Below are 27,053 nucleotides of genomic sequence, written 5' to 3' on the forward strand. Positions count from 1 at the left end.
TTTCTTGAAATAGGCTTGTATTGCTATGGACCTTTCCCTTAGCACTGCTTTTACTGAATCCCATAGGTTTTGGGTTGTTGTGTTTTCATTTTCATTCGTTTCTATGCATATTTTGATTTCTTCTGTTATTTGTTGGTTATTCAGAAGTGAGTTGTTTAGCCTCCATATGTTTGTATTTTTAATAGTTTTTTTTCCTGTAGTTGACATCTAATCTTAACTGCATTGTGATTAGAAAAGATGCTTGAGATGATTTCAATTTTTTTTGAATTTACCAAGGCTAGATTTATGGCCCAGGATGTGATCTATCCTGGATCTATATTTTAAAGTAATGATTATTTCATGTTACCTACCCAATTTGTTAATTTATAGGATTGGTAGGTATCTAGATATAAAAAATAAGTAAAGCAATCAAAATAAAAAGCAAGAAATAAAAGTATTTTGTATGGTGAAAGAATAGATTCCTTTTTTAAAAAAACACTTGGGAAAATAATGCTTGCTAAAGGGCTTTTCTCAAAAGTTTTATAAGCAGTTGAGCAGTTTATGCTGGCTATGTACTTCAATTTTTTTACAAAAGATAAACTGGTAAAAAATTTTATTATCATAACCAAATATAAATAGATTTTTTATAGTGGGGACTGTTATCTTAATAACAAGGTTAAAGGTTATTTTTGTTCATTTGTTTTTTAAGACTTTAAACATATACTTTGCTCCCTAAAGTTATAAATCCCTAAAAGAAACAAGTACTCTCTAATAACTCTTTTAATGATTTTTAAGTTGAAAATATCTAAGGATGAAATAAGAAACTGAAGATTTATTACTATCTACATTCTGCTTTGTAGAGGCAAAAACAGAAGAATAAAACTAAAGAAAAGAAGAAGAAACCCAACAAACATACCTCATTTTGTTTCTTAGATTTAGTTAAATCAAAGTCAATTCTCAATTTTAAGTTTACGTAATAAGAATCAGTTCCCCAGGAGGAAAAAAGCCCAAAATAGATTATTAAGATAAAAAGAAATTTGCTTTGCCAAGAGTGTTCTAGTTCCTAAAAGTGTTTGGTTGCCTTCTGATCTCCTTTCCAACAATCTTTTGGTCAAGAAAATAGCTGAGGTTTGTCTTTTAATATGGTCTTCCACTGAGGCAAGAAAGATTTAATTCTACTTTAGTACTTTAAACAGATGAGTACAAAGATGTCAGCTTGATGATGTAAAGGGTAGGTGATTCTGGAATTCTTTAATATTAAGTTCCTTACAATTTAAATTAAATTAACCCTCTTTTTTTTTTTTCTCTACTCTTAATGGCAGATGAGAATAATTAGCATAGATTTTTATGTCACCCTGTTATCTTTCTTTCTGACTGAACAAATCTAGTTAACATCAATATTTTTTTCTTGAAGACTGGGAATATGAGACAGTCACTGTTACCCTCTAAATTATACATAATTTGCCTTCAGATAACTGATACTCATTCCATTTTAAAATGTGATAATCTGGTGGGTTATGCAATAAGCAAAACTTATAAAAAAGTTTTGAACCCCAAAACTTATAGAAAAAGATGTTACAAACTGGAATTCTGTTAGATGATACTCTTTCAGTTTGCCTCTTGTGTATTCCAAAGTTGCCTTCTTCCTTGTATAAATTAGTTTTTACTTTTCTTTGACATAATGACAGCTCCTTTTTCTCTTCCCCCCAAGTTAATCATAATCTTTCAAAGAGTTCTCTATTACCTTTCATTTTTGATTGACATCCTACTTGCTGCAGTCCTCAAGAAATCAATGAATATATTAACTGAAATTAGACTTGGCATCTGTCTCCAAGGAACTCGCTCAATAGTTCTTGGTAGACTTAGATGGAATTTTTAATAACTTCAAAGGATATATTTTAAAAAACTGTTCATTTTTGACATTAAGCCACTATAATTTATTAAAATTAGTATATATCTGGCTTTTATATGCATATGTTAAGTATTTAATTAAATAGTTCATAATTTTATTCCAAGTCATTATAACTGCTTTTCCCAACAGCCTTAAACACAAAGGCATTTCACCATTACTAACTCATATTTTCTTATGAAACTGGGCATTCTAAAGTCATTGTTTTAAATCGACATTTTTTTAGGTCCCAAATAAAGACAAAGGGTATAAAAAAAAATGACCAGAGTTAAGAGCATTAAAACACAAAAAAATCTAACAAGTCAATGACTGTTATGAAAAGAAACTGAGTAGGTAGTTTACATAGTATTTTATAAACACAAAGAATGGTGTATTTCTTCTCAGTCATAAGATTCAACTTGAAGGGCAAAGAAACTGGAAAAGAATGGTGTTGAAAAAGGGAAACTATAAATATTTAGGATTATTTTTTTTCCATTCCTAAATTTCTGAACATTTTTTCTTTAGAGCTCCAAATAAGTCATGTACAGAAACCTCATCTCAGACTAAAAGTAATAACAATCAAATGATAAACAGAATGAAAAGAGCTTAGTCTGAAAGGCTGAGTTGGAATCCTGATTGTACCATTTACTACCTCTGTAACTTTTATCATTTCAAGTTTCAGTTTCTATAGCTGGAACATGGGTATAATATCACCAAATCCAATAGGGTTGGTGATGATTAAAATAAAGAAGGCATGTATTATCTACACATTGTCTGGCTCATAGTAGGCATTCGATAGATTTTGTTCATGGACTTTTTCCCTTCCTTGACCCGTGTGGAAATTAAATTTGACAGATAAATCGTGTTCTCTTCACTCTCAAAGCTACTGTGGTGAGAAAAAGATAGAAATTAAATGGACCTATAAATCTCCTTGATCTAAAATTTTAAAGTAGATTTAGTAAGCAATGAAATTAAACTGGTAAGATATAAATAGAATGATGGAACTTATAAAACCCATGTGAAAGTTAAGATAGTGTTAATCATTTCTATTTTCCTATTGGCTGTGATGATATTATATTTCATATTCAGTGAGGGGAGAAATTACCTAAACTTCAAAAACTAAAAGTGTTTCATAAAAACAAAATCTGCTTCCATTTTCCAGATGTTTTATCAGAAAACTATTTCAAAATGAAAGTAAGGATTTTTGATCATTTGTCGGGGATGATCTATTTATGTGTCTACTATGCGCCAATTGATATACTAAAGGGTAGAGGGTATATAAAAGAAGGTGGAAGGATAACTATTAAAGGCATGGTACATGCCAAGTGTTTCAGGCACACATCACTGTGTTAGTTCAGCGGGGCTGCCATAATAACAGACTACCAACTAGGTGACAAACAGCAGAAATTAATTTTTGCACAGTTCTGGAGGCTGGAAGTCCAAGATCAAGGTATAGGCTGAGCTGCTTTCCTCTAAAGCCTCTCTCCTTGGTTTGCAGTTGACTGTGCTCTTGCTGTCTCTTCACATGGTTATCCCTCTGTGTAAGTTCACCCCTGGTGTATCTGTGTCTCTTTCCAAATTTTCATTCCTTATAATGTTACCAGTAGGACAGGGTTAAGGCTCACCTTAATAGCTGCATTTTAACTTAATCATAGCTATGAATTTAACTCAGATGACCATTATATCTACTACTGTGGGCAGGAATCCCTTAGAAGAAATGGTATAGCCATCATGGTCAACAAAACAGTCTGAAATGAAGTACTTGGATGCAGCCTCAAAAATGACAGAATGATCTTTGTTCGTTTCCAAGGTAAACCATTCAATGTCACGGTAATCCAAGCCTAAGCCCCAACAGGTAATGCTGAAGAAGCTGAAGTTGAACGGTTCTATGAAGACCTACAAGAACTTTTAGAACTAACACCCAAAAAAGATGTCCTTTGCATTACAGGGAACTGGAATGCAAAAGTAGGAAGTCAAGAAACACCTGGGGTAACAGGCAAATTTGGCCTTGGAATACATAATGAAGCAGGGCAAAGGCTAATGGAGTTTTGCCAAGAGAACGTACCGTACATAGCAAACACCCTCTTCCAACAACATAAGAGAAGATTCTACACATGGATATCACCAGATGGTCAACACCAAAATCAGATTGATTATATTCTATGCAGCCAAAGATGGAGAAGCTATATACAGTCAGCAAAAATAAGACCGGGAGCTGACTGTGGCTCGGATCATGAACTCCTTATTGCCAAATTCAGACTGAAATTGAAGAAAGGAGGGAAAACCACTAGACCATTCAGCTATGACCTAAATCAAATCACTTATGATTATACAGTGGAAGTGAGAAATAGGTTTAAGGGACTAGATCTCATAGACAGAGTGCCTGATAAACTATGGATGGAGGTTCATGACGTTGTACAGGAGACAGGGATCAAAACCATCCCCATGGAAAAGAAATCCAAAAAAGCAAAATGGGTGTCTGGGGAGGCCTTGCAAATAGCTGTGAAAAGAAGAGAAGCGAAAAGCAAAGGAGAAAAGGAAAGATATAAGCATCTGAATGCAGAGTTTCAAAGAATAGCAAGGAGAGATAAGAAAGCCTTCCTCAGCGATCAATGCAAAGAAATAGAGGCAAACAACAGAATGGGAAAGACTAGAGATCTCTTCAAGAAAACTAGAGATACTAAGGGAACATTTCATGCAAAGATGGGCTCGATAAAGGACAGAAATGGTCTGGACTTAACAGAAGCAGAAGATATTAAGAAGAGGTGGCGAAGGCAGCCGGGAAGATGGCGGACATTCAGACAGAACGTGCGTACCAAAAGCAACCGACCATCTTTCAAAATAAGAAGAGGGTCCTGCTTGGAGAAACTGGCAAAGAAAAGCTCCCTCGATACTACAAGAACATTGGTCTGGGCTTCAAGACTCCAAAGGAGGCCATCGAGGGCACCTATATTGACAAGAAATGCCCTTTTACGGGTAACGTCTCCATTCGAGGGCGGATCCTGTCTGGCGTGGTGACCAAAATGAAGATGCAGAGGACCATCGTCATCCGCCGAGACTACCTTCACTACATCCGGAAGTACAACCGCTTCGAGAAGCGCCACAAGAACATGTCCGTGCACCTTTCTCCCTGCTTCAGGGACGTCCAGATCGGTGACATCGTCACGGTGGGTGAGTGCCGGCCCCTGAGCAAAACAGTGCGCTTCAATGTCCTCAAGGTCACCAAGGCTGCCAGCACCAAGAAGCAGTTCCAGAAGTTCTGAGACTGGACCTCTGCCTGCTGCCTCAAACACAATAAAGTTATTTTCCCAGGAAAAAAAAAAAGAAGAGGTGGCGAGAATACACAGAAGAACTGTACAAAAAAGATCTTCACAACTCAGATAATCATGATGATGTGATCACTAATCTAGAGCCAGACATCCTGGAATGTGAAGTCAAGTGGGCCTTGGAAAGTATTGCTACGAACAAAGCTAGTGGAGGTGATGGAATTCCAGTTGAGCTGTTTCAAATCCTGAAAGATGATGCTGTGAAAGTGCTGCACTCAATATGCCAGCAAATTTGGAAAACTCAGCAGCGGCGACAGGACTAGAAAAGGTCAGTTTTCATTCCAATCCCAAAGAAAGGCAATGCAAAAGAATGCTCAAACTACCACATAACTGCACTCATCTCACACGCTAGCAAAGTAATGCTCAAAATTCTTCAAGCCAGGCTTCAGTAGTATGTGAACCGTGAACTTCCAGATGTTCAAGCTGGTTTTAGAAAAGGCAGAGGAACTAGAGATCAAATTGCCAACATCTGCTGGACCATCAAAAAAGCAAGAGAGTTCCAGAAAAACATCTATTTCTGCTTTATTGACTATGCCAAAGCCTTTGACTGTGTGGATCACAATAAACTGTGGAAAATTCTGAAAGATATGGGATTACCAGACCACCTGACCTGCCTCTTGAGAAACTTATATGCAGGTCAGGAAGCAACAGTTAGAACTGGACATGGAACAACAGACTGGTTCCAAATAGGAAAAGGAATATGTCAAGGCTGTATACTGTCCCCCTGCTTATTTAACTTATATGCAAAGTACATCATGAGAAATACTGGGCTGGAAGAAGCACAAGCTGGAATCACCATTGCTGGGAGAAATATTAATAACCTCAGATATGTAGATGACACCACCCTTATGGCAGAAAGTGAAGAGGAACTAAAATGCCTCTTGATGAAAGTGAAAGAGGAGAGTGAAAAAGTTGGCTTAAAGCCCAACATTCTGAAAATGAAGATCATGGCATCTGGTTCAATCACTTCATGGCAGATAGATGGGGAAACAGTGGAAACAGTGTCAGTCTTTATTTTTTTGGCCTCCAAAATCACTGCAAATGGTAATGCAGCCATGAGATTAAAAGATGCTTACTCCTTGGAAGGAAAGTTATGACCAACCTAGATAGCATATTGAAAAGCAGAGACATTACTTTGCCAACAAAGGTCCGTCTAGTCAAGGCTATGGTTTTTCCAGTGAGAGCTGGACTGTGAAGAAAGCTGAGTGCCGAAGAATTGATGCTTGTGAACTGCAGTGTTGGGGAAGACTTTTGAGAGTACCTTGGACTGCAAGGAGATCCAACCAGTCCATCCTAAAGGAGATCAGTCCTGGTTGTTCATTGGAAGGAATGATGCTGAAGCTGAAACTCCAGTACTTTGGCCACCTCATGCGAAGAGTTGAGTCACTGGAAAAGACCCTGATGCTGGGAGGGATTGGGGGAAGGAGCAGAAGGAGACGACAGAAGATGAGATGGCTGGATGGCATCACCGACTTGAGGGACATGAGTTTGAATGAACTCTCGAGTTGGTGATGGTCAGGGAGGCCTGGGGTCGCAAAGAGTCTGACATGACTGAGCGACTGAACTGAACTGAACTGACTCCCTAATCTGCTTTATAACATTCTACTGCATTGGCTATCTACATGGTATGTCAGTGGGCTTTAAGCTCTCTAGCATCTCAGGGTAAAAGACAAAGGTCCATGCTCTGTCTCTTGAGACTCTGTCATGTGTCCAAGAATGAGTGCCAGGCTAGAATGTGGTAAAGCTGGCATCTGCTCCATATTCTGATGATGCCATACTGTTGTTTAAAGTTTGTCAAAACTGCCATTCTGACTTGTGCTTTATCTTCTAACTACATTTTATATGCCATGCTAAGTTGTAACTATATAATTAATAAGTTAAATAATTTCACATTCCCAAATTATGTTATAATGTTTCCAAAGAAGACCATTTCAGGTATGCATACAAGGGGCCAGGAACTCTTACACAAAAACAGCTGGACTCCTGAAAGCAGAATGTAAAACTCCCACGTGAAAGATGTCCTCCTTATACCGGCAGGAAAGAAACAAAGAAAGGCAACTGTGGACAAGTAACTAAAACATATGCGGGACCAAAGGAAGATAAGAATTATTTTAACAAAATCTGTTTGTATAGATAACTCTTGACTTTGACTCTCTTTTTCTGGTGATAAGAATGTGAACTTCATAAAGCTAAGTTGCTTCTCTCTGCTCAACTTAGTATATAAACACTTAGCCCGAGCCACTTCTTTGGGTCTTCATTTTTTTTACGGGGATTCCCATGTATGTGTAAAAATCTGTATACTTCTCTCTTGTTAATCTGCCTTACATTAATTTAAGACTCAGGCCCAGGTGCAGACCCCTGGAGGATAGAGGTAAAGTTTTGTGCCCCCTGCACTATATATAAAATAAATAAATACTTACCAAGTATTACAGGGGGTATAAGAGTCTCTTGAAGGAGGCTGAATATGGAGAACCATTACTTTGTTATTTTAAGGTACATTCCTTAAATATTAATTATACTATTTCCAAAAAAAAAAACAGTGTGAAAGCACATTCTAAAGTTAGATCTGATTTTAGTATGATCTATTCTTCTGCTTCTCTTCTAGAGAATGAATATTAAGCACTGTTCTGATCAATAATGGGAATTCAGTTAGGACTTTTCAAACTGTCTCAACTGAGGTAAGTGGGTGGAAGAGGTGGGAGTAGTATATTAGAATCTCTGGGGAAAGATGGGAGAGCAGATAGAGAAGTAATATTCAGAGTTTAAAAACAAAGCAGCACTTTTCTCCAATAGTTTTATGTGTTTTTAGTCACAGTATTTAATGTTTTAAAATTTCAAATAACATTAAAAGCAGGGCATATGTTAACCCATAAAAGGGGGTGGAGAAACACCAGCATAAGGGAATTTTTTAAAATCTGAGGAAATCAGAGACTTCATTTTTTTGTCCTCTAACAAAAATGCATACAAAAGGCATTTAATGCATGTTTTGAACCGAACAGACTCAGTAGGCAACTAATCCAAAAGCACTTAATTCAACAAATACAGGCACAGAAAAAGGTAATAATACTCTTACAGAGTTGTGTCCAGGAACTGAATACCATGACGGTCTAAACTTTAAGTGGAAAAGTAAATCCTCAAACCCAGTATGACACCTTTGTAACTCTGAGTACACATATCTTTATTTCTGACCTTTTGTGTTTCCAGCTGTTATTACCTTTGTAAACTTTCATAGAAAGAGCTCCTTATTATCCTCCCTGCCTTCATCCCCTGGTGACTTTTACACAATAAGCATACATGCTCAGGTTGAAAACTGCTCTGACTCCTGAATTTCTTTCTCCTCAAGCTGAGCATCCAGAGACAACTAAGATTTTCAATTTAGACTTCTGGGCTTTCAGTCCTAGAATCATATTATTTCCTACTTGCTGTCAGGCTGCAGATCACTGATAAGGTTCAAACCAATCAGTTCTCATGGTTGGAGGTAGATAAAAAGAATACCTATGGTACAGGCCCCTCCCAATGGTACAGGCCCCTCCCAGCCTAGAGGCTCTTCGTGGGTACATGATGGACAGTGTCCTGAAGTCCAAGAAATACCTACCTCCAGCTTCAGAACATCGTGCTGCAGTTTACGCTGAAATTCAAGGAAGTTTTTGATTGTCAGCTTCCCCTTGAGATCAGCTCCAAAAAAGTAGGTTGTGAGGGCTGAACACAAGCCGGACTTGAGGGTGTTACCAGTTGTAGGACGATCTCTGTGACGCATTCCCATGCTGGTTTGGGAGCGAATAATGCTCTGAACCTAACGGAGAAGCAAACCCCAGTCCAGAAAAACATTACAAGGTAGAAAATGTAGAAAACTAAGAGTAATAACAGTCAACTAGTTACTATCTGCCTACACTGTGCTACAATTCTCTCTTTTAATGCTCACAACAATCCTATGAGATAAGTCCAATGATTATCCTCATTTTACAGACGAGGAATTTGAGGTATGCTGTTAAGTAACTTCCCTGGTGGCTCAGATGGTAAAGTGTCGGTCTACAATGCGGGAGACCAGGGTTCAATCCCTGGTTTGGGAAGATCCCCTGGAGAAGGAAATGGCAATCCACTCCAGTACTATTGCCTGGAAAATCCCATGGACAGAGGAGCCTGGTAGGGTACAGTCCATGGGGTCGCAAAGAGTCGGACACGACTGAGCGACTTCACTTCACTAACCTGCTTGGAGTCAAGTAGCCAGCAAGTAATAGACCCGGTAATACACATGCCTGACCCGTTTATAATGGGGATGCTCTTAAAAATCTCTCTTGAGAAAAAAGTATGCATTTGTTTTAGGCTTGAAACCTCACACACAACACTAAAATAATCATCAGCCTCACAGTATTACCTTCCATATCTCAGGAGACTTTTAAAAATTTCACACTTCTACTATTGACTCTCCAGTTGTGACGAGAAGCAGTACAGCTATAGGCAAATACTTGATATCTAAGAGAGGCAACACGTTAATTAGAATGATAATGCAAAATATAAAGTTGGTATGGAGCAATTCTCCAAGAGAAGATGGGGAATTGGTTTAATCTTTGAGAAATTTTAAATGAGATTCTGAAAAAAGAATAATTTTGGGGGCTAGCAACCATGGCCTAACTATTGATATACAAAATGAGCTTTTTGATGCAAGTCTATGACTGCTATAGCATATTTTCCCCCCACTGGTTCCTGCAGTCTTTTCTACCTCTTTACAAGCTAATAAAAACAACTATTTAGAATAAAATTATAATATGTAAAGACAGATAAAGTTATATTATAATAGATAAATAATATATATAGCCTTGTGAATAATGATTTTTAAATTGCTAAATTAGAAAAGTATAATATTTAAAAACTTAAGATTTGTAACAATGGATTTACTTATTTAAATGTCTTTTATTCATTTTATTTACTACCTATGACCATACAAGAGACTTACTTAACACAACTGAATAGTCCCTGGCTCTAAAAGGTAACAGTAGTATAATGGAAAGACATGAGATGAGGAATCAGGAAACATGGGGTCTAATTATGTTGCTCTGTAGTACAAGCACAATTTATATAGGTCATTTAACTTCTTTGGGCCTTAGTTTTCTCACTGGAAAAGTTCATGGTTAGAGGACACTGTCTCTAAGTTTCCTTATAAGTTAATATCATAAATGCTTCTGATTATGCTTTTTTTCTGGGTTCATGTTTTATCAAGTGAATAAGACTGTTTGACGTTTGTTTTTCATGCACGTGGAGATTTGAAAGATGGATTTTTAAATTATTTACATTGAAGATTTTTAGACTTCAAATTGAAATACAGGATAATCAGTGCAGTGCTGCTTATATTTGAAGGCAATACAGAATTCATTTTCTCTGCCTAACTGTGAGAACTGAAGAATTTTTTTAATAGCAGTGAATCAATATTGCGTACGACTGTCAGGACCTGTCATGATTTAAATTTTGCCTGTGCTGTAATATTGTAGCTTATACACTTTCAACGGTGGAAACTGTATGTTAGCTTCAAAAGTGTGGTGCTGAAGGGTTTGTGTGAAAATTTCATCCCCTTTCTCTGTCTCACAGCTGACAGGTATTATTTCTCATACTTTAATACTGAAGAAATTTCTGTCATGGCCTGGGTGAATGTAGCCCTGACAGTTATGAGTTTTTAAAAAAAAAAGCTTTTGGCTAGGTTAGTTCTATTTTATGATCTGCTATGAAATGGGTTAAAGAAAGGGATACATGTGGAAGAAAGATCGGAGAAAGCTCACACTTTATTTAGAGTTGAGGAATGCTTTTTATTTTCTTTTTTATTATTTATTTATTTTGGCTGCACCACACAGCATGTGGGATCTTCTCTGACCCCTTAGGACCAGGGAGTGAACCCATTCCTTCTGTGGTGCGAGTGCAGAGTTCTAACCACTGGACTACCAGGGAAGTCTGAGTAATGCTTTTTAGCAATTTATGTTTATGCACGATGAAAGTGATTTTTGAAAATGATGAACGAAAGAGTAACATCAGGTATTAGTTTGCCTCATGTCACTTTCACTTGGAAGACACATAATGATGAAATGTGTGTGTCTTCATATTGGTCTGTTTAACTTTTTAAAATAAGCTTAACAAACAAACTGTTAAGAAAATACCTATTTAGCTAGAAATTAAAGGAAAGTTTGAATGATTGAAAACTTAGTGCATTTTCAACCTAATTATTATTATTATATTGCCCAAAAATGTAAAACACAGAAAGATGAAGCTGAGAAACTTCTAATAAGAGCTATTCATCCCTGAGTCACCTTATAATTATTTTTCTTTTTCTAAAGAGTTTTTACATCAAAATTTCTTGTGATCAATATTACAAGTTGCATCAGTTTAACACATCCAGTTATCAGGGCATCATATTAGATGAAATTTATATTCCCTTCTCTGTCAGGTGAACAGAATGGTGAAGCTATTGCTACAAGTCATTCAGCCTATCAACAGCAATGCCAAAAATATTGGTGAGGATATGGAGAAAAGGGAACTCTCATGCACTACTAGTGGGAATGTAAACTGGTGTAGCCACTATGGGAAACAGCATGAAAGTTTGTCAAAACATTAAGACCGGAACTACCATATTCAGCAATTCCACTTCTGAGTATCAAAGAGAAATCAAATCACTGTGTCCAACAGATATCTTCAGCTCCCCACCATATTCACTGCATTATTATTTACAATAGCCAGGACATGGAAACCACCTAAGTGTCCCACTGGCAGATGAAGGATACAGAAAATATCACACACATGGGAATGTTATTCAGACATAATTTAAGAAGGAAATTTTGACATTTGTGACAACATGGATAAACACTGAGCACATTATGCTACATAAAATGTCAGACAGAGAAAGGCTAATATTATATGATCTCACTTATATGTGGAATCCAAAAAACAGCTGAACTCATAGAGGACAGATCGTTGGTTGCCAGAAGCGAGGGGTTGGGGGTGGGCAAAAGGAATGAAGGTGGTCTAAAGGTATAAACTTCTAGTTATAAGATAAGCCTTGGGGATGTAAGCATGGAGACTATAGTTAACAAACAAAATTGTGTATTTGAAAGTTGCTAAGAGAATAGATCTTAAAAGTTCTCATCACAACAAAAAAAAATTGTAACTGTGTGATGATGAATATTAACTAAACATTGTGGTAACATTGCTATATATATATTGCAATGGTCAAATCATTATATATATATATGTATATATATATATGTATGTGTGTGTGTGTGTCAAATCATTACATCACACATCTAAAACTAATACAATAAGTTAACTATATCTCAATAAAAAGAAAATAGTTCTGTATAAAGTAAAATAGTTCTATATAAAATAAAATTTAAAATACCAAAATAAGTTCTATTTACAATCATTTGAGGCCACCCAGTAATATCAGTAAAGTGCAGAATTACAGAAAACTGAAGGTATTAGATGGACATAGCTTGCAAATTGAATAAATATCTATAGGGATTTTGAAATCTTTGTGTATTTTTTACTTAAAGATACAGTATACCTGATACTTTTTCCTACTTCCTTTTTGCCCCTTTACTCATTTTGAATACAAAAGTACTTTCTTGCACATATATATATTTTTTCCTGTTTTGAAAATACTTCTATTAATCATAATAATTATACTTGGAAAGGTACCATGACCCTCCAAGGATAGAAGTTTGATGGAAATATAATCTCTTCCTAGAATTCAGAAGAAACTATATACATTTATGGCCTTCCCTGGTGGCTCTGATGGTAAAGAATCTGCCTGCAATGCAGGAGATCCGAGTTCAATCCCTGGGTCAGGAAGATATTGCCTGGAAAAGGGAATGGCTACCCACTCCAGTATTCTTGCCTGGGGAATCCCATGAAAAGAAAAGCCTGGTGGGCTACAGTCCATGGTGTTGCAAAGAATCAGATACAACTGAGCGACTAAGCATAGCACATACATTTATGGCTAGAACCTGCTACAGTAAAAGGTATGGTATCATTTTTCCTTCCCTCATAGAAATCCTTTCAGAACATATGTCATACATCCTTGTATTCTGGAACTTCCTGGCACAAAGAAGCTATTTAATAAATACTGACTGAATATATGATTGAAGAGCCATAACTTAGCCTCTCAACATTAGACTCTAATTCATGTCGGGGAATCAGAGCAAACTTGACCTGAATCATATGCTGAAATAATTTCTTACATTTAGAGTAAAAACAAAAAACCTTCATCTATCATAAGTGGAGATAATTCTGAAAAATGATCCTTTAGGTACTTCAAAAATTGGATAGCATCAGAATATACTATCAAGGCCAAAGTAACTCCAAGGCACATGAAAATGTGTTGAACATTAATGTATTTAAAGGAAATTTCCAGGAAAACTTGCCTGTTCAAACTCTTCCATGTCTACTTCTCCATCTCCATTCAAGTCAAACATCTTGAAGGCAATTTCAAAATTTCTCTGAGGAGCTGTAAGTTAGGAAGGAAGGAAGGGCAGGAGGGAAGGAGGAAGGAAAGAGAAAAATATTTAGAAGGTATTGACCAAAAATAAAAAAATCATTGCTTTTTAAGAAAAAAGGATGGTTAAACATTAAAATGTAACTTCAAGTCAAAGAATGCCACCACATTTATCTTGATTAACCTTTTAGCAACAGTTCTTAAAACCAAGAGAATTTTACCATGGCCAGTAAAGATAGTACTTATCTATCTTTGTGATCAAACACTCTCTTAAATACTTTACTTTCTTAGAAACCATCTTCTCTTAATTGAATAACATTACTGTTGTTCTGTTACTTAAATACAGTGTTATTTATCTGGGCATGAAAGTCTATTTGGGGTGAGATATACTGCTGCAAAGTAAGAAGCTGAAACTATCTTTGTCTTGCCTTTTTAAAACAAGCTAGCTTTCTACTCTGTTCTTTCTAGTCTCTCCATTGTAAGTACAATCAGGAGTTCAGTGGATATCACTCTGCCAACAGGTTATTATCAACACATTATCTATACCATTCTCCTCAATGTCACTATAGCTCTGTGGTAAGGCAGAAAAGCACACGGTCAGCTACCCAGCCCCCTATTTTAATTGTGTCAGCTTGATACATAGATTACTGAGTAAAGTACATGTAAATGTTTAAAAATCAAAATGAAAAATACAAAGCTTGAGAAGACAGTATATTTTTTTCCCTTAAATGAATGGTGAAAGTGTTTCAGGACTTCTTCAATGTCCCCAGATCAATCAAAATATAATTATTATATTTGTACATTAGGATAAAATATAAATTCAACAGCCCTCCTCTCCTTCCTTACCATGCTAAATATTCTAGTAAAGAAAACTAGGGACTTCCCTGGTGGCACCCAGGCTCAATCCCCGGTTGGGGAACTAAGATCTCACAAGCTGTGTGGCATGGCCAAAAAAAGAAAACTAAGTCACTTACTTCCTTCAGTGCTTCAAATTTATATAGCTATAGAAAATAAAATTTCCTATATATATCCTAATACTATCGAATTAAATTTTTAGTTAATATCACTTTTAGTTTAAAAAATTAAAGATAATACATAGACAAAAAAGTAAACAAGGGCTTAGTATATTATGCATTACTGTACACAGTTCATATCCTGTCTTGCTCATTAATTTGTCAGTATCAACACTTTCTAAGCTTAAATTCCATTTTCAGCTAGCTAGCCTACTAGGTGGGTAAGCTCCTGGTTTTTAGTTGCCTGGGTGAATCATATGCTTCTCAGTTTCCAATTGCCTCTTTCGCTTGATACTGGCTTCCAACAGGTTTGCTTTTCTTAGGCCACCAGTATGATTGCTGAGAAGGATGCAGGGCAGGAGGGCGGGGATTCGATTTTTGTATATTTATTGTCACTTCTTAAATTATTCCCATTTGTCTGGATGCTATCTTTTACTGAAGAGTTACTATGTGCCAAGCACTGAACTGGATAATTTTAAGCTGTTTTCTAATTTTGTACTCTCAATCCTGAAATTATTTCTTTCTTAATTTTTTTTTTAAATAGAGTAGGATGTTGGGGCTCCAAGCCACTAAATGACTCGCTCAAAATCACACAGCTAATAGGGAACAAACAGAACTGGTAAGTGACTGAGGTCAACAATGACTATTCATTATGTTCCACAGCCTCCAATATGAAAATTGTGGTTCTTATAATAATAAACACACTCTTCATTCTGGTATGCTCTAACTTAGAAACAAAACAACAAAACATGACTCACTGGTTATGTCAGTCTCTGAAATAGCTTAGAGTTTCAAGTTTCATCTAACGGACATTCCAGATATCAAAGAAACATTGCATGTAAAATGCTCAGTAGTTTAAGCTTAGTTGCAATCATAGGCATAGGCAACATCAGATTCTGTAATGGGTTTGTCATATGTTTTAAAAATCGTGAATATATATTCTGTTCTTCCCTATTGTCTCACAAACTTAGCTCACTTCACTCACATACATTATTTACCTAACCCTTGTAGATACTTGTAATTTTAACAACCGCAGACAATATGAGGCCACTGAAAGTTTTAAGCAGGGGAGTGCCACAATCACACAGGCATTTAGAAAGAACTTCTCTGGCTACAATATGAAGAATGTACTGGAAAACAAAATTCAGTCTCAGAGAACATCATTAAAGCTCCTGAAACTTGAAAATGTGAACTGAGGTGATGGCAGTGGTCATGGAGAGAAGAAAACAAATTTGAAATAAGGGGGCAGAAAAGTATATAACTTAATGATTAATTAGCTGTGATGAACTGAGAGTAAAAACGGCTGACAGCATGACTGGCTTAGGCTACCAGGTAGCTTCAGTTCAGTTCAGTCACTCAGTCGTGTCTGACTCTTTGTGACCCCATGAATCGCAGCACACCAGGCCTCCCTGTCCATCACCATCTCCTGGAGTTCACTCAGACTCGCGTCCATCGAGTCCGTGATGCCATCCAGCCATCTCATCCTCTGTCGTCCCCTTCTCCTCCTGCCCCTAATCCCTCCCAGCATCAGGGTCTTTTCCAATGAGTCAACTCTTCTCATGAGGTGGCCAAAGTACTGGAGCTTCAGCTTTAGCATCATTCCTTCCAAAGAAATCCCAGGGTTGATCTCCTTCAGAATGGACTGGTTGGATCTCCTTGCAGTCCAAGGGACTCTCTCAAGAGTCTTCTCCAAGACCACAGTTCACAAGCATCAATTCTTTGGCACTCAGCCTTCTTCACAGTCCAACTCTCACATCCATACATGACTACTGGAAAAACCATAGCCTTGACTAGACAGACCTTAGTCGGCAAAGTAATGTCTCTGCTTTTCAATATGCTATCTAGGTTGGTCATAACTTTTCTTCCAAGGAGTAAGCGTCTTTTAATTTCATGGCTGCAGTCACCATCTGCAGTGATTTTGGAGCCCCCAAAAAATAAAGTCTGACACTGTTTCCACTGTTTCTTCATCTATTTCCCATGGAGTGATGGGACCAGATGCCATGATCTTCATTTTCTGAATGTTGGGCTTTAAGCCAACTTTTTCACTCTCCTCTTTTAATTTCATCAAGAGGCTCTTCAGTTCCTCTTCACTTTCTGCCATAAGGGTGGTGTCATCTGCATATCTGAGGTAGCTTACATATCATTAAAGAGAAAAAGGCAATGTAAAAGATTTGAGGAAAAAATGATTTCAGACAAGATCTGCTGAATTCAAGGAGTCCACAGCATATTCTGATGAAAATGTTCAGGAGATAGCTGGAAATATGGGTCTAAAGCTTAGAAGAGAGAGCCTAAAGCTAGTAGTTATATTAGCATAAATAGATACACACCTACATATGCATTGGAGAAGGAAATGGCAACCCACTCCAGTATTCTTGCCTGGAGAATCCCATGGACAGAGGAGCCTTGCGGGCTACAGTCCATGGGGTCACAAGAGTCAGACACGACTGAGTGACTCTGACTTGACTTGACTTGACTACATATGCATGCTGAGTCGTGTCTGACTCTTTGTGATCCTATGGATTGTAGCCCACCAGGCTTCTCCATCCATGGGATTATCCTGGCAAGAGTACTGGAGTGGGTTGCCATGCCCTCCTCCAGGGGATCTTCCCGATCCAAGGATCGAACACAAACGTCCTGCATTGCAGGCAGATTCTATACCACTGAGCCACCCGTTTAGCTTCAAAGACCTGAAATGAAGATGTCCAAGGAGAACTAAAGATTGAGGAGAAGTGTACAGAAAGGACAGAAAGAAGTTGGAAGCTAATATTTAAGGTGAAAGTAAAAAGAGAGGAAGCAGTGACAAAGTGGTATCACACCATCAAGAGAAATGTGGTTCAAAACGAATAGGAATAGGGGAAGATTTGGCCAGAGGCACTCAAAGGGTTGCTATTCATGAATTACAGCAGCATTCTCATTTCCTGTCTTCACTGATTACAGAGACAACGCAGAGTTGTTAAATTTTTAGGTTTATCATGATCTTCTATTCCTACTGTCTTACAAAGTTCTGTTTTGGCATACGCACAGGCATTTAAATGACTGAATGAGTTATTCTGGCAACTCATACTTAATATGATCTCCTACAACTAAGGTTAAATTCACTTTACCAAACAAAGAACATCTTGTACTGCTTCAGGTTTCTTTATCTTTTTAATCCCGGCTTACTCTCAAACACAGTATTTGCTTTACGTGGAATGACTTTAACAGTGTTTATTCAAGAATATGCGTTGACACTCTCAGGCTGAGCTCTTGCGCCCTGGTCACTGATACAGCATTTCAGGACAGCAGCCGTGGGCGTTCTGATCACATTTAGGCCTTAGCAGTCTATCACGCAAGCTCCTTCCACAGTAGTTCTCTCAGGTCATTCAATCTTCATTTGCTGATCATATTAAAGCACTAGAGACAAACAAGCAAAAAACCAGCTCGCCTTAAGTGAAACATGCTACACAGGAATAAGCTGCTAGGCAACTTTCTTGTACCCTCTTGTCTCCCTTTGAGAGTAGACTTCAGAGTAATTTTTAAATCTAGCTGCTCTGGAAAGCTAAAAGTATCTTGAGTTTACATTAATTCACAACCTATTGCCATAGAAAGGTAGAGAGAGGGGAATTCTTTTGAATTTCAGGCTACTTGTACAGTGAACAGTGAAGCTTCGCCCCACTCGTCCTTGTGTTAATGGTTCAATCTATTTTCTGCACAGCAATATCTAAAACAATCATATGTTGGGACTGATTAAAACAATGAGATTCTATACAAAGTTCATCACTCTACATCTTTTACCTATAATTCTGTGACAGTTTTTACTACAAGTAAATGGAGATACATTAGATCTTGTTCTAGTGTAGAATAAAACATTTTTATGTTATTCTATTATTGACAATAATGACAAGAGCAATAACAACTCTAGATTTGTTCAAAGCACAGCAGATTTTTCTATACTGTTTTAGTAATAAGTAAAAAACCATGTTTTTCTATGTATGTAAGTCAAATAATCAGATAGCAATAATATTAGCTGTCTCAAGATTTTCATGACTGTTTCACTTACTTTTTTTTAAAAATAGATAATGCAAAAGCCTTGGGCTCTAATTCTGACTTTTCCAATCTAATGAGTTATTATGCCTTAAATTCTTTTTTGGTAGTACTGACGGGATGAACAAAAAAAACTAAATAGGTTAGATTCTAAACAAGTTTCTTATTTTCTGTTAGCTTGGTCCTCCTACCACAAAATTCCCACCTTACTATTCCTGTTGTAAAATGATGCATAGGGCAAATGAGGTAATTAATATGCAATAGCAGAGAACTCTGAGTGAGGAGAAAAAACTGTGATGAACCTCCATTCAGTGATAAACCTGCCTACTGAATTTGTAAGGATGATCATATAGCCTCTGATTATTTCTGAGGGAGGTCACCACTTGCAATGTCTAACCATTGCTGGCCAGCAATGGCCGTATTAATTGAACTTTTTTTCTCATGCAGAATGGGCTTCCCAGGTGGTTCAGTGATAAAAATTCCCCTGTCGATGCAAGGAGACACAGGAGATATGGGTTTGATCCCTGAGTCAAGAAGATACCCTGGAGGAGGAAACAGCAACCCACTCCAGTATTCTTGCCGGAAAATCCAATGGACACAGGAGCTTAGCAGGCTCCTGTCCACAGAGTTGCTAAGAGATGGATACGACTGAGCGCACACCCTCCACCACCTTCTCAAGTAGAGCTCAGATCTAATTCTTTGTAGCTCTTACAAATTGTCCTAATTTAATTTTTGAGAGAAATACAAAATAGAACTGTTTCTCACCTTTATGATGTCCCTCTGAATATGTAAGGACATAGTGTCATGTCTCTACTAAAGGTTTCTCAGAACCTCTTTCCAGAACGTCAAGGTTATTTTGTAATAGCTTTCTCTGGGGTCCTTTAGATGACCAATGGCTCCCATAAATACAATATTCTAAAATGGTTAATTCTGGAATGACTTATCCTTTCTAATAACAATAGGACTTCTCTGCAGACTAACATATTAACATTTTTCTTATATGAGGGCATAATGTTTTGCTTTTCCACCTTAGGCTAGAGCAAAGGAGTAGAAAAACCTGTAAGATTATATTTCAAAAAAGTTGTCCTCTCTCAATTCTCCTGAATTATTCAAGGTATGATGGCTAGGTGCAATCTGGAATAATCTTTCTGCCTTTTTTTTTTTTTTTTAACACAGACTGGAAGCATTGTAGTTGTATTATAGTATTCCCCTAGGATAATTTAGCTTCCAAAGGACACTACATAAAGTGAAAATATCCTAAGAATTTTTAAAAAACATACTTAAGCAAGAGCAGACCAATTTTCTTTTCAATGACATACTTGCTTTCTAAGTCAGATCTGATTTCTGTTAGTAACTATTTTACAGGTACTCTTTGATAATCTATTAGCCTCTTCAGCATTTTCTAATATTAGGTTTCATGCTATGTGCCAGGCTAACACTATAGCTAGCAAACGGACTGCAAATATTTGAAAAACAAAAGACTTAAAGAATCATAAAAGATAAAGTCAAGAAATATTTATTATAAAGCTATACATTTTATATTTTATTTTTATATATAGTTAACTTTGTATTCAATATCACAGTTATCCAAGTCTATGCCCCAACCAGTAACGCTGAAGAAGCTGAAGTTGAACGGTTTTATGAAGACCTACAAGATCTTTTAGAACTAACACCCAAAAATGATGTCCTTTTCATTATAGGGGACTGGAATGCAAAAGTAGGAAGTCAAGAAACACCTGGAGTAACAGGCAAATTTGGCCTTGGAATACAGAATGAAGCAGGGCAAAGGCTAATGGAGTTTTGCCAAGAAAATGCACTGGTCATAGCAAACACTCTCTTCCAACAACACAAGAGAAGACTCTACACGTGGACATCACCAGATGGTCAACACCGAAATCAGACTGATTATATTCTATGCAGCCAAAGATGGAGAAGCTCTATACAGTCAACAAAAACAAGACCGGGAGCTTGTGGCTCAGATCATGAACTCCTTATTGGCAAATTCAGGCTTAAACTGAAGAAAGCAGGGAAAACTGCTAGACCATTCAGGTATGACCTAATAAAACCCCTTATGATTACACAGTGGAAGTGAGAAATAGATTTAAGGGTCTAGATCTGATAGATAGAGTGCCTGATGAACCATGGATGGAGGTTTGTGACATTGTAAAGGAGACAGGGATCAAGAACATCCCCATGGAAAAGAAATGCAATAATGCAAAATGGCTGTCTGGGGAGGCCTTGCAAATAGCTGTGAAAAGAAGAGAGGCAAAAAGCAAAGGAGAAAAGGAAAGATATAAGCATCTGAATGCAGAGTTCCAAAGAATAGCAAGGAGAGATAAGAAAGCCTTCCTCAGCGATCAATGCAAAGAAATAGAGGAAAACAACAGAATGGGAAAGACTAGCGATCTCTTCAAGAAAATTAGAGATACCAAGGGAACATTTCATGCAAAACTGGGCTCGATAAAGGACAGAAATGGTCTGGACCTAACAGAAGCAGAAGATATTAAGAAGAGGTGGCAAGAATACATGGAAGAACTGCACAAAAAAGATCTTGATGACCCAGATAATCACGATGCTGTGGTCACTAATCTAGAGCCAGACATCCTGGAATGTGAAGTCAAGTGGGCCTTAGAAAGCATCACTACAAACAAAGCTAGTGGAGGTGATGGAATTCCAGTGGAGCTATTTCAAATCCTGAAAGATGATGCTGTGAGAGTGCTGCACTCAATATGCCAGCAAATGTGGAAAACTCAGCAGTGGCCACAGGACTGGAAAAGGTCAGTTTTCATTTCAATCCCAAAGAAAGGCAATGCAAAAGAATGCTCAAACTACCGCACAATTGCACTCATCTCACATGCTAGTAAAGTAATGCTCAAAATTCTCCAAGCCAGACTTCAGCAATACGTAAACTGTGAACTCCCTGATGTTCAAGCTGGTTTTAGAAAAGGCAGAGGAACCAGAGATCAAATTGCCAACATCCGCTGGATCATGGAAAAAGCAAGAGAGTTCCAGAAGAACATCTATTTCTGCTTTATTGACTATGCCAAAGCCTTTGACTGTGTGGATCACAATAAACTGTGGAAAATTCTGAAAGATATGGAAATACCAGACCACCTAACCTGCCTCTTGTGAAATCTGTATGCAGGTCAGGAAGCAACAGTTAGAACTGGACATGGAACAACAGACTGGTTCCAAATAGGAAAAGGAGTACGTCAAGGCTGTATATTGTCACCCTGCTTTTTTAACTTATATGCAGAGTACATCATGAGAAACACTGGACTGGAAGAAACACAAGCTGGAATCACGATTGCCAGGAGAAATATCAATAACCTGAGATATGCAGATGACACCACCCTTATGGCAGAAAGTGAAGAGGAGCTAAAATGCCTCTTGATGAAAGTGAAAGAGGAGAGTGAAAAAGTTGGCTTAAAGCTCAACACTCAGAAAACGAAGATCATGGCATCTGGTCCCATCACTTCATGGCAAACAGATGGGGAAACAGTAGAAACAGTGTCAGACTTTATTTTTTTGGCCTCCAAAATCACTGCAGATGGTGACTGCAGCCATGAAATTAAAAGACGCTTACTCCTTGGAAGGGAAAGTTATGACCAACCTAGATGGTATTTTCAAAAGCAGAGACATTACTTTGCTGATTAAGGTCCGTCTAGTCAAGGCTATAGTTTTTCCTGTGGTCATGTATGGATGTGAGAGTTGGACCGTGAAGAAGGCTGAGCACCGAAGAATTGATGCATTTGAACTGTGGTGTTGGAGAGTCCCTTGGACTGCAAGGAGATCCAACCAGTCCATTCTGAAGGAGATAAACCCTGGGATTTCTTTGGAAGGAATGATGCTAAAGCTGAAACTCCAATACTTTGGCCACCTCATGCGAAGAGTTGACTCACTGGAAAACACTCTGATGCTGGGAGGGATTGGGGGCAGGAGGAGAAGGGGACGACCCAGGATGAGATGGCTGGATGGCATCACGGACTCGATGGATGCTAGTCTGAGTGAACTCCGGGAGATGGTGATGGACAGGGCGTGCTGCGATTCATGGGGTCGCAAAGAGTTGGACACGACTGAGCGACTGAACTGAACTAACTTTGTATAGAGGCATATTTATGTGGTGGCTTCCCAGGTGGTGCTAGTAGTAAAGAATCCACCTGCCAATGCAGGAGACACAAGAGACACAGGCAGGTTCAATCTCTGGGTTGAGAAGGTCCCCTGGAGTAGGAAATAGCAACCCATTTCAGTATTCTTGCCTTGAAAATTTCATGGACAGAGGAACCTGGCAGGTTACAGTCCATGGGGCTGCAAAGAATCAGACATGACTAAGAGACTGAGCACTCCATGTTTATGTGAAGCAAGGCATGTGTGTGGGGGCGTGCTCAGGCCTGTCCCACTCTGCAACCCTACATACTGTAGCCCACCACGCTTCTCTGTCCATGGAATTTTCCAGGCAAGAATACTGGAGTGGGTTGCCTTTTCCTGCTCCAGGGTATTTTCCCAACCTAGAGATAGAACCCTAGAGATAGACCTCTTGTGTCTCCTGCAGTGGCAGGGGATTCTTTACCACTGCTCTACCTGGGAAGCAAGACATAGCATGAACAGTATCAGTGGCTCAAAAACTTAACAGTTACACACTTTTTGCTTCAACTCAGAAGTCCCATAGACAGGTCTGCCCTCATCTTTGTCTTGTAGAATAATCTATTGACTAAAATATCCACTATTAATTGTGCAATCCATCTGAAGTCACTGGAGATGATGAAAATAACTATAATATTTTGCTCTGGAATCAAGAAATGATTATTCTTAAAATGCAAGATGTGAAATGGCAAATAAAAAAATCCACATCTAGTATAATTGGTTACAGAAGACACTGTACTGTGAAATCAAGATTTTCTCTGTTGGTTGTATTAGAATTACAATTTAAAACACTGTAATAACTTTTAGAATATACTAACAAATTTTAGTTAATAACCATTTAGTGACTCAAATATGCTCAAACAAGGGTAAGTTAATTAGACTGTTTCCTGATTATGTTTTCTGTAGTTGTACAGCTGTATGTTCCCATTAAGTCGAAATACAGGGGAATCAAACTATGTAATATAAAACAATGAACATTTTACCACTTAAAATATCTAGTTTCTCCCATGATGAGCAATTTGAAATGATAAAATGGTACGACATTTTTATTGGTAACTTCTGGAATTGAATATCAAGAAAATTTCCTTAGTGGAAGAAAAAAGACAGTAAGGTGATCTGAAATAGCCAAAGTTAATGGTATGTAGATATATCAATCTCGTTCTTCTTCTTAGGTTTGCTCTTTTAACATGGTGGAGCGGGAACCCTCCATGACTGAAATGACAAATGCCAGAGATAAAGAGAAAGAGGGCCCAATTATCCAGGAGGAAAACAAGTTATAAAGAAAAAAGTATTGAGTTGTATCATAATTCTCCACAACACTTGAATACTGCAGAGCAAGTTCTATAGAATCTTGACGGAAAGCAATTTTAAGGGTTACATACAAGTCAACTCATCCTTTATCTACATTAGCAACAGAAGCCAGTCTCAGACATTCAAGGACTTAGAAATTGTATAATCCACAAAACTTTCCTAACGAAATTCCACAAAAACACAGTAACAAAATTCATAAGCAGGGACTGGTAGACTATGATGTGCTGGCTATTTGTTTGTGTATTGCTCATGGCTGCTTACAACTGAGTAGCTGTGACAAAGAATATGGCCAGCAAGCTTAAAACATTTATCTTGCCCTTTAAGAAAAAGTTTGCCAACCCTTGGTTGAGGAAATTCTTCAGCCAACGATGACCAAAAAAAAAAAAAAAAAATCAATCAAAATAAAGACTGGGAAGATAAGATCAATTAAGAAGTGAGCAGTAAGTTAAGTGAGCAATAAAATCAGTAGAAGAGTTAAGCTTAAATAACGGTTATTAATAAAACAATCATGGCATGTGGCATTTATTAAATGTATCAGGCACTTTATATAAATTATTTAATCCTCCCAATCATTCTGTGACACTGTACTAATATACCCATCCCCTGTTAAAAAAGAGGGAACTAAGGTATTGGGTGTCCAGAATCAAAAAGCCGAGATTCAATTATAGACATTCTACTAGAGTATGCACCACTCTTAAGTCATTATACAAAAGTGGTTATAAAAATAATAAAGTATTAGATAGTCCTTGAAAGAGAAAACATATAAACGTAAAAGTACTTTTTAAAAATGACTTGGAATAAAAAATACCAGATTAAAACTGTATTAAATGAACTAAACTGCTCTATTAGAAGACATAGAGCATGTCAGACTGCATTTATTATTTATAAGAAATATACTGAAAACGGAGTGTAGAAAAGAAAGTGAAAGGAAGATAAATTTCTTGATTTCCAATAGAAGACATCAAAAGAAATAGATGATTCTGTCCTAGATACAAAAAGCCATGTCACCCTTGAACTCCCACAGATACGTACACACATCCTGATCCAGGGATCAAACCTGGGTCTCCTGCACCGCAGGCATATTCTTTAATGTCTGAGCCACCAGGGAAGCCCAGGTAAATCATGGCTTCTCCAAACCCCCATAAATACATATACACATACACATTTAAATTAATTCAAAGGTTACCACAAATAGGAGAGCATTAACATTATTTGGGAGAAAAACTCAATGAACAAAGCAAAAGCTTGAAAGAAAATATTGGAAAGAAAGCATAGAAAACAAGATATAAGGTGACAGAAGAACAAATAAATCACAAAAAAGTTAAATGAACTAAACTGCTCTATTAGAAGACATAGAGCATATCAGACTGCATTTGTTATTTATAAGAAATATATTGAAAACAAAATATTAAAAAAATAAAGAGTAAGAGGAAATTCAGGAAAACAAAACAGAAAGAAAGCAGAGGTGGTATTATTAATATGAGACAGAAATGAACCAAGAGCAGAAGAAGGATTAAGAACAAACACCATTTCCATATTACTCATAACTACCATCTATAAAGAATATCGATTATATATCCTTATGTACAGGATAATATCACAAAAAAATATATAACAAAATATTAGGTATAAAGAAGAAATTACAAAAATTACTGTAATATTTAAGTCTCTGACGTATTTTACAGAAAACTTAATGAGGTCATGGAGACTTTATATAATACAAACAACAAGTTCAATTTGATATTGTCAATGTTAGTGTGTTAGTCACTCGGTCATGTTCAACTCCCTGCAACCCTATAGACTGTAGCCCACCAGGCTCCTCTGTCCATGGAATTCTCTAGGCAAGAATACTGGAGTAGGTTGCCATTTCTTTTTCCTGGGGATCTTTCCAAAATGGCAACCCACTCCAGAACTCTTGCCTGGAAAATCCCACGAATGGAGGAGCGTGGTAGGCAATAGTCCATGGGGTCACAAAGAGTTGGACACGACTGAGCGACTTCACTTTCTTTTCTTTTCCAACCCAGGGATTGAACCTGGGTCTCCTGCATTGCAGGTGGATTCTTTAGTATCTGAGCCAGAGTCTGCATGTATTTTTTAAATCTTCAAAGGAAATTTAGAAAGACATTAGATATTAGTCGACATACAAACAGACATACACACACAACACAAATACAAGTAAAATAAGAAATGGTAAATGCAGAATTTTTACAACTATAATACAATAAAACTATGTCATAGGAATAAAGCCACTGATCACCAGGCTAAGATGCTGAAAGAGCACAGGACAAAATTTTAAGCTTTCCTAATAAACTTTTTTCCCCTGAGAAATAGAGATAGGAGGAACTTATTCAATATGGTAAAGTTTATACGACAGGAAGATTCACAATACACTTAACTGAAAAATGCCAAAAACATTTATTTTAATATAATAAAATGGGGATGCTCATTATTAGTGACAATATTTTGAAAGTTATAGCCAAACCAAATATATAATGAAATAAAGCACACATGCTAGAAAAGAAAAAACAATTATCATTATTTGAAAAGAAAAGGTGGCAAGAAAACATAGAAGAACTATACAAAAAAGATCTTCATGACCCAGATAACCATGATGGTGTGAACATTCACATAGAACCTGACAACCTGGAGTGCGAAGTCAAGTGGGCCTTAGGAAGCATCACTGCAAACAAAGCTAGTGGAGGTGATGGAATTTCAGTTGAGCTATTTCAAATCCTGAAAGATGATGCTGTGATAGTGCTGCACTCACTATGCCGGCAAATTTGGAAAACTCAGCAGTGGCCACAGGACTGGAAAAGCTCAGTTTTCATTCTAATCTCAAAGAGGAGCAATGCCAAAAAATGTTCAAACTATTGCCCAATTGCACTCGTCTCACATGC

At 37.3% G+C, this 27,053-nt stretch overlaps 2 protein-coding genes across 3 annotated transcripts in view; one reads left to right on the plus strand and one right to left on the minus strand.

Annotated features, from left to right (window-relative positions):
- The window catches only part of MICU1 (mitochondrial calcium uptake 1), a 238,321-nt gene that overhangs the window by 87,047 nt on the left and 124,221 nt on the right, over positions 1-27,053 (minus strand). For both annotated transcript variants that reach the window (XM_069572031.1, XM_069572032.1), the window contains exons 7-8: positions 13,596-13,678; positions 8,789-8,986 (exon numbers count right to left, since the gene is read on the minus strand). In XM_069572031.1, coding sequence (XP_069428132.1) covers positions 8,789-8,986; positions 13,596-13,678 — 281 coding nt within the window. The remainder of the gene's footprint in view (positions 1-8,788; positions 8,987-13,595; positions 13,679-27,053) is intronic.
- On the plus strand, positions 1,278-5,194 carry LOC138430139 (small ribosomal subunit protein uS17-like). Its single transcript, XM_069572039.1, has one exon. It carries the CDS (start codon positions 4,654-4,656, stop codon positions 5,128-5,130), a length of 477 nt encoding a protein of 158 aa, XP_069428140.1. The 5' UTR covers positions 1,278-4,653; the 3' UTR covers positions 5,131-5,194.

This window comes from Ovis canadensis, chromosome 25, assembly GCF_042477335.2.
Source record: "Ovis canadensis isolate MfBH-ARS-UI-01 breed Bighorn chromosome 25, ARS-UI_OviCan_v2, whole genome shotgun sequence".
NCBI classification, from domain to species: Eukaryota; Metazoa; Chordata; class Mammalia; order Artiodactyla; family Bovidae; genus Ovis; species Ovis canadensis.

What these genes read in the sequence shown, in the direction of transcription:
- LOC138430139 (XM_069572039.1), top strand. Translation starts at nt 4,654, where the DNA reads ATGGCGGACATTCAGACAGAACGTGCGTACCAAAAGCAACCGACCATC.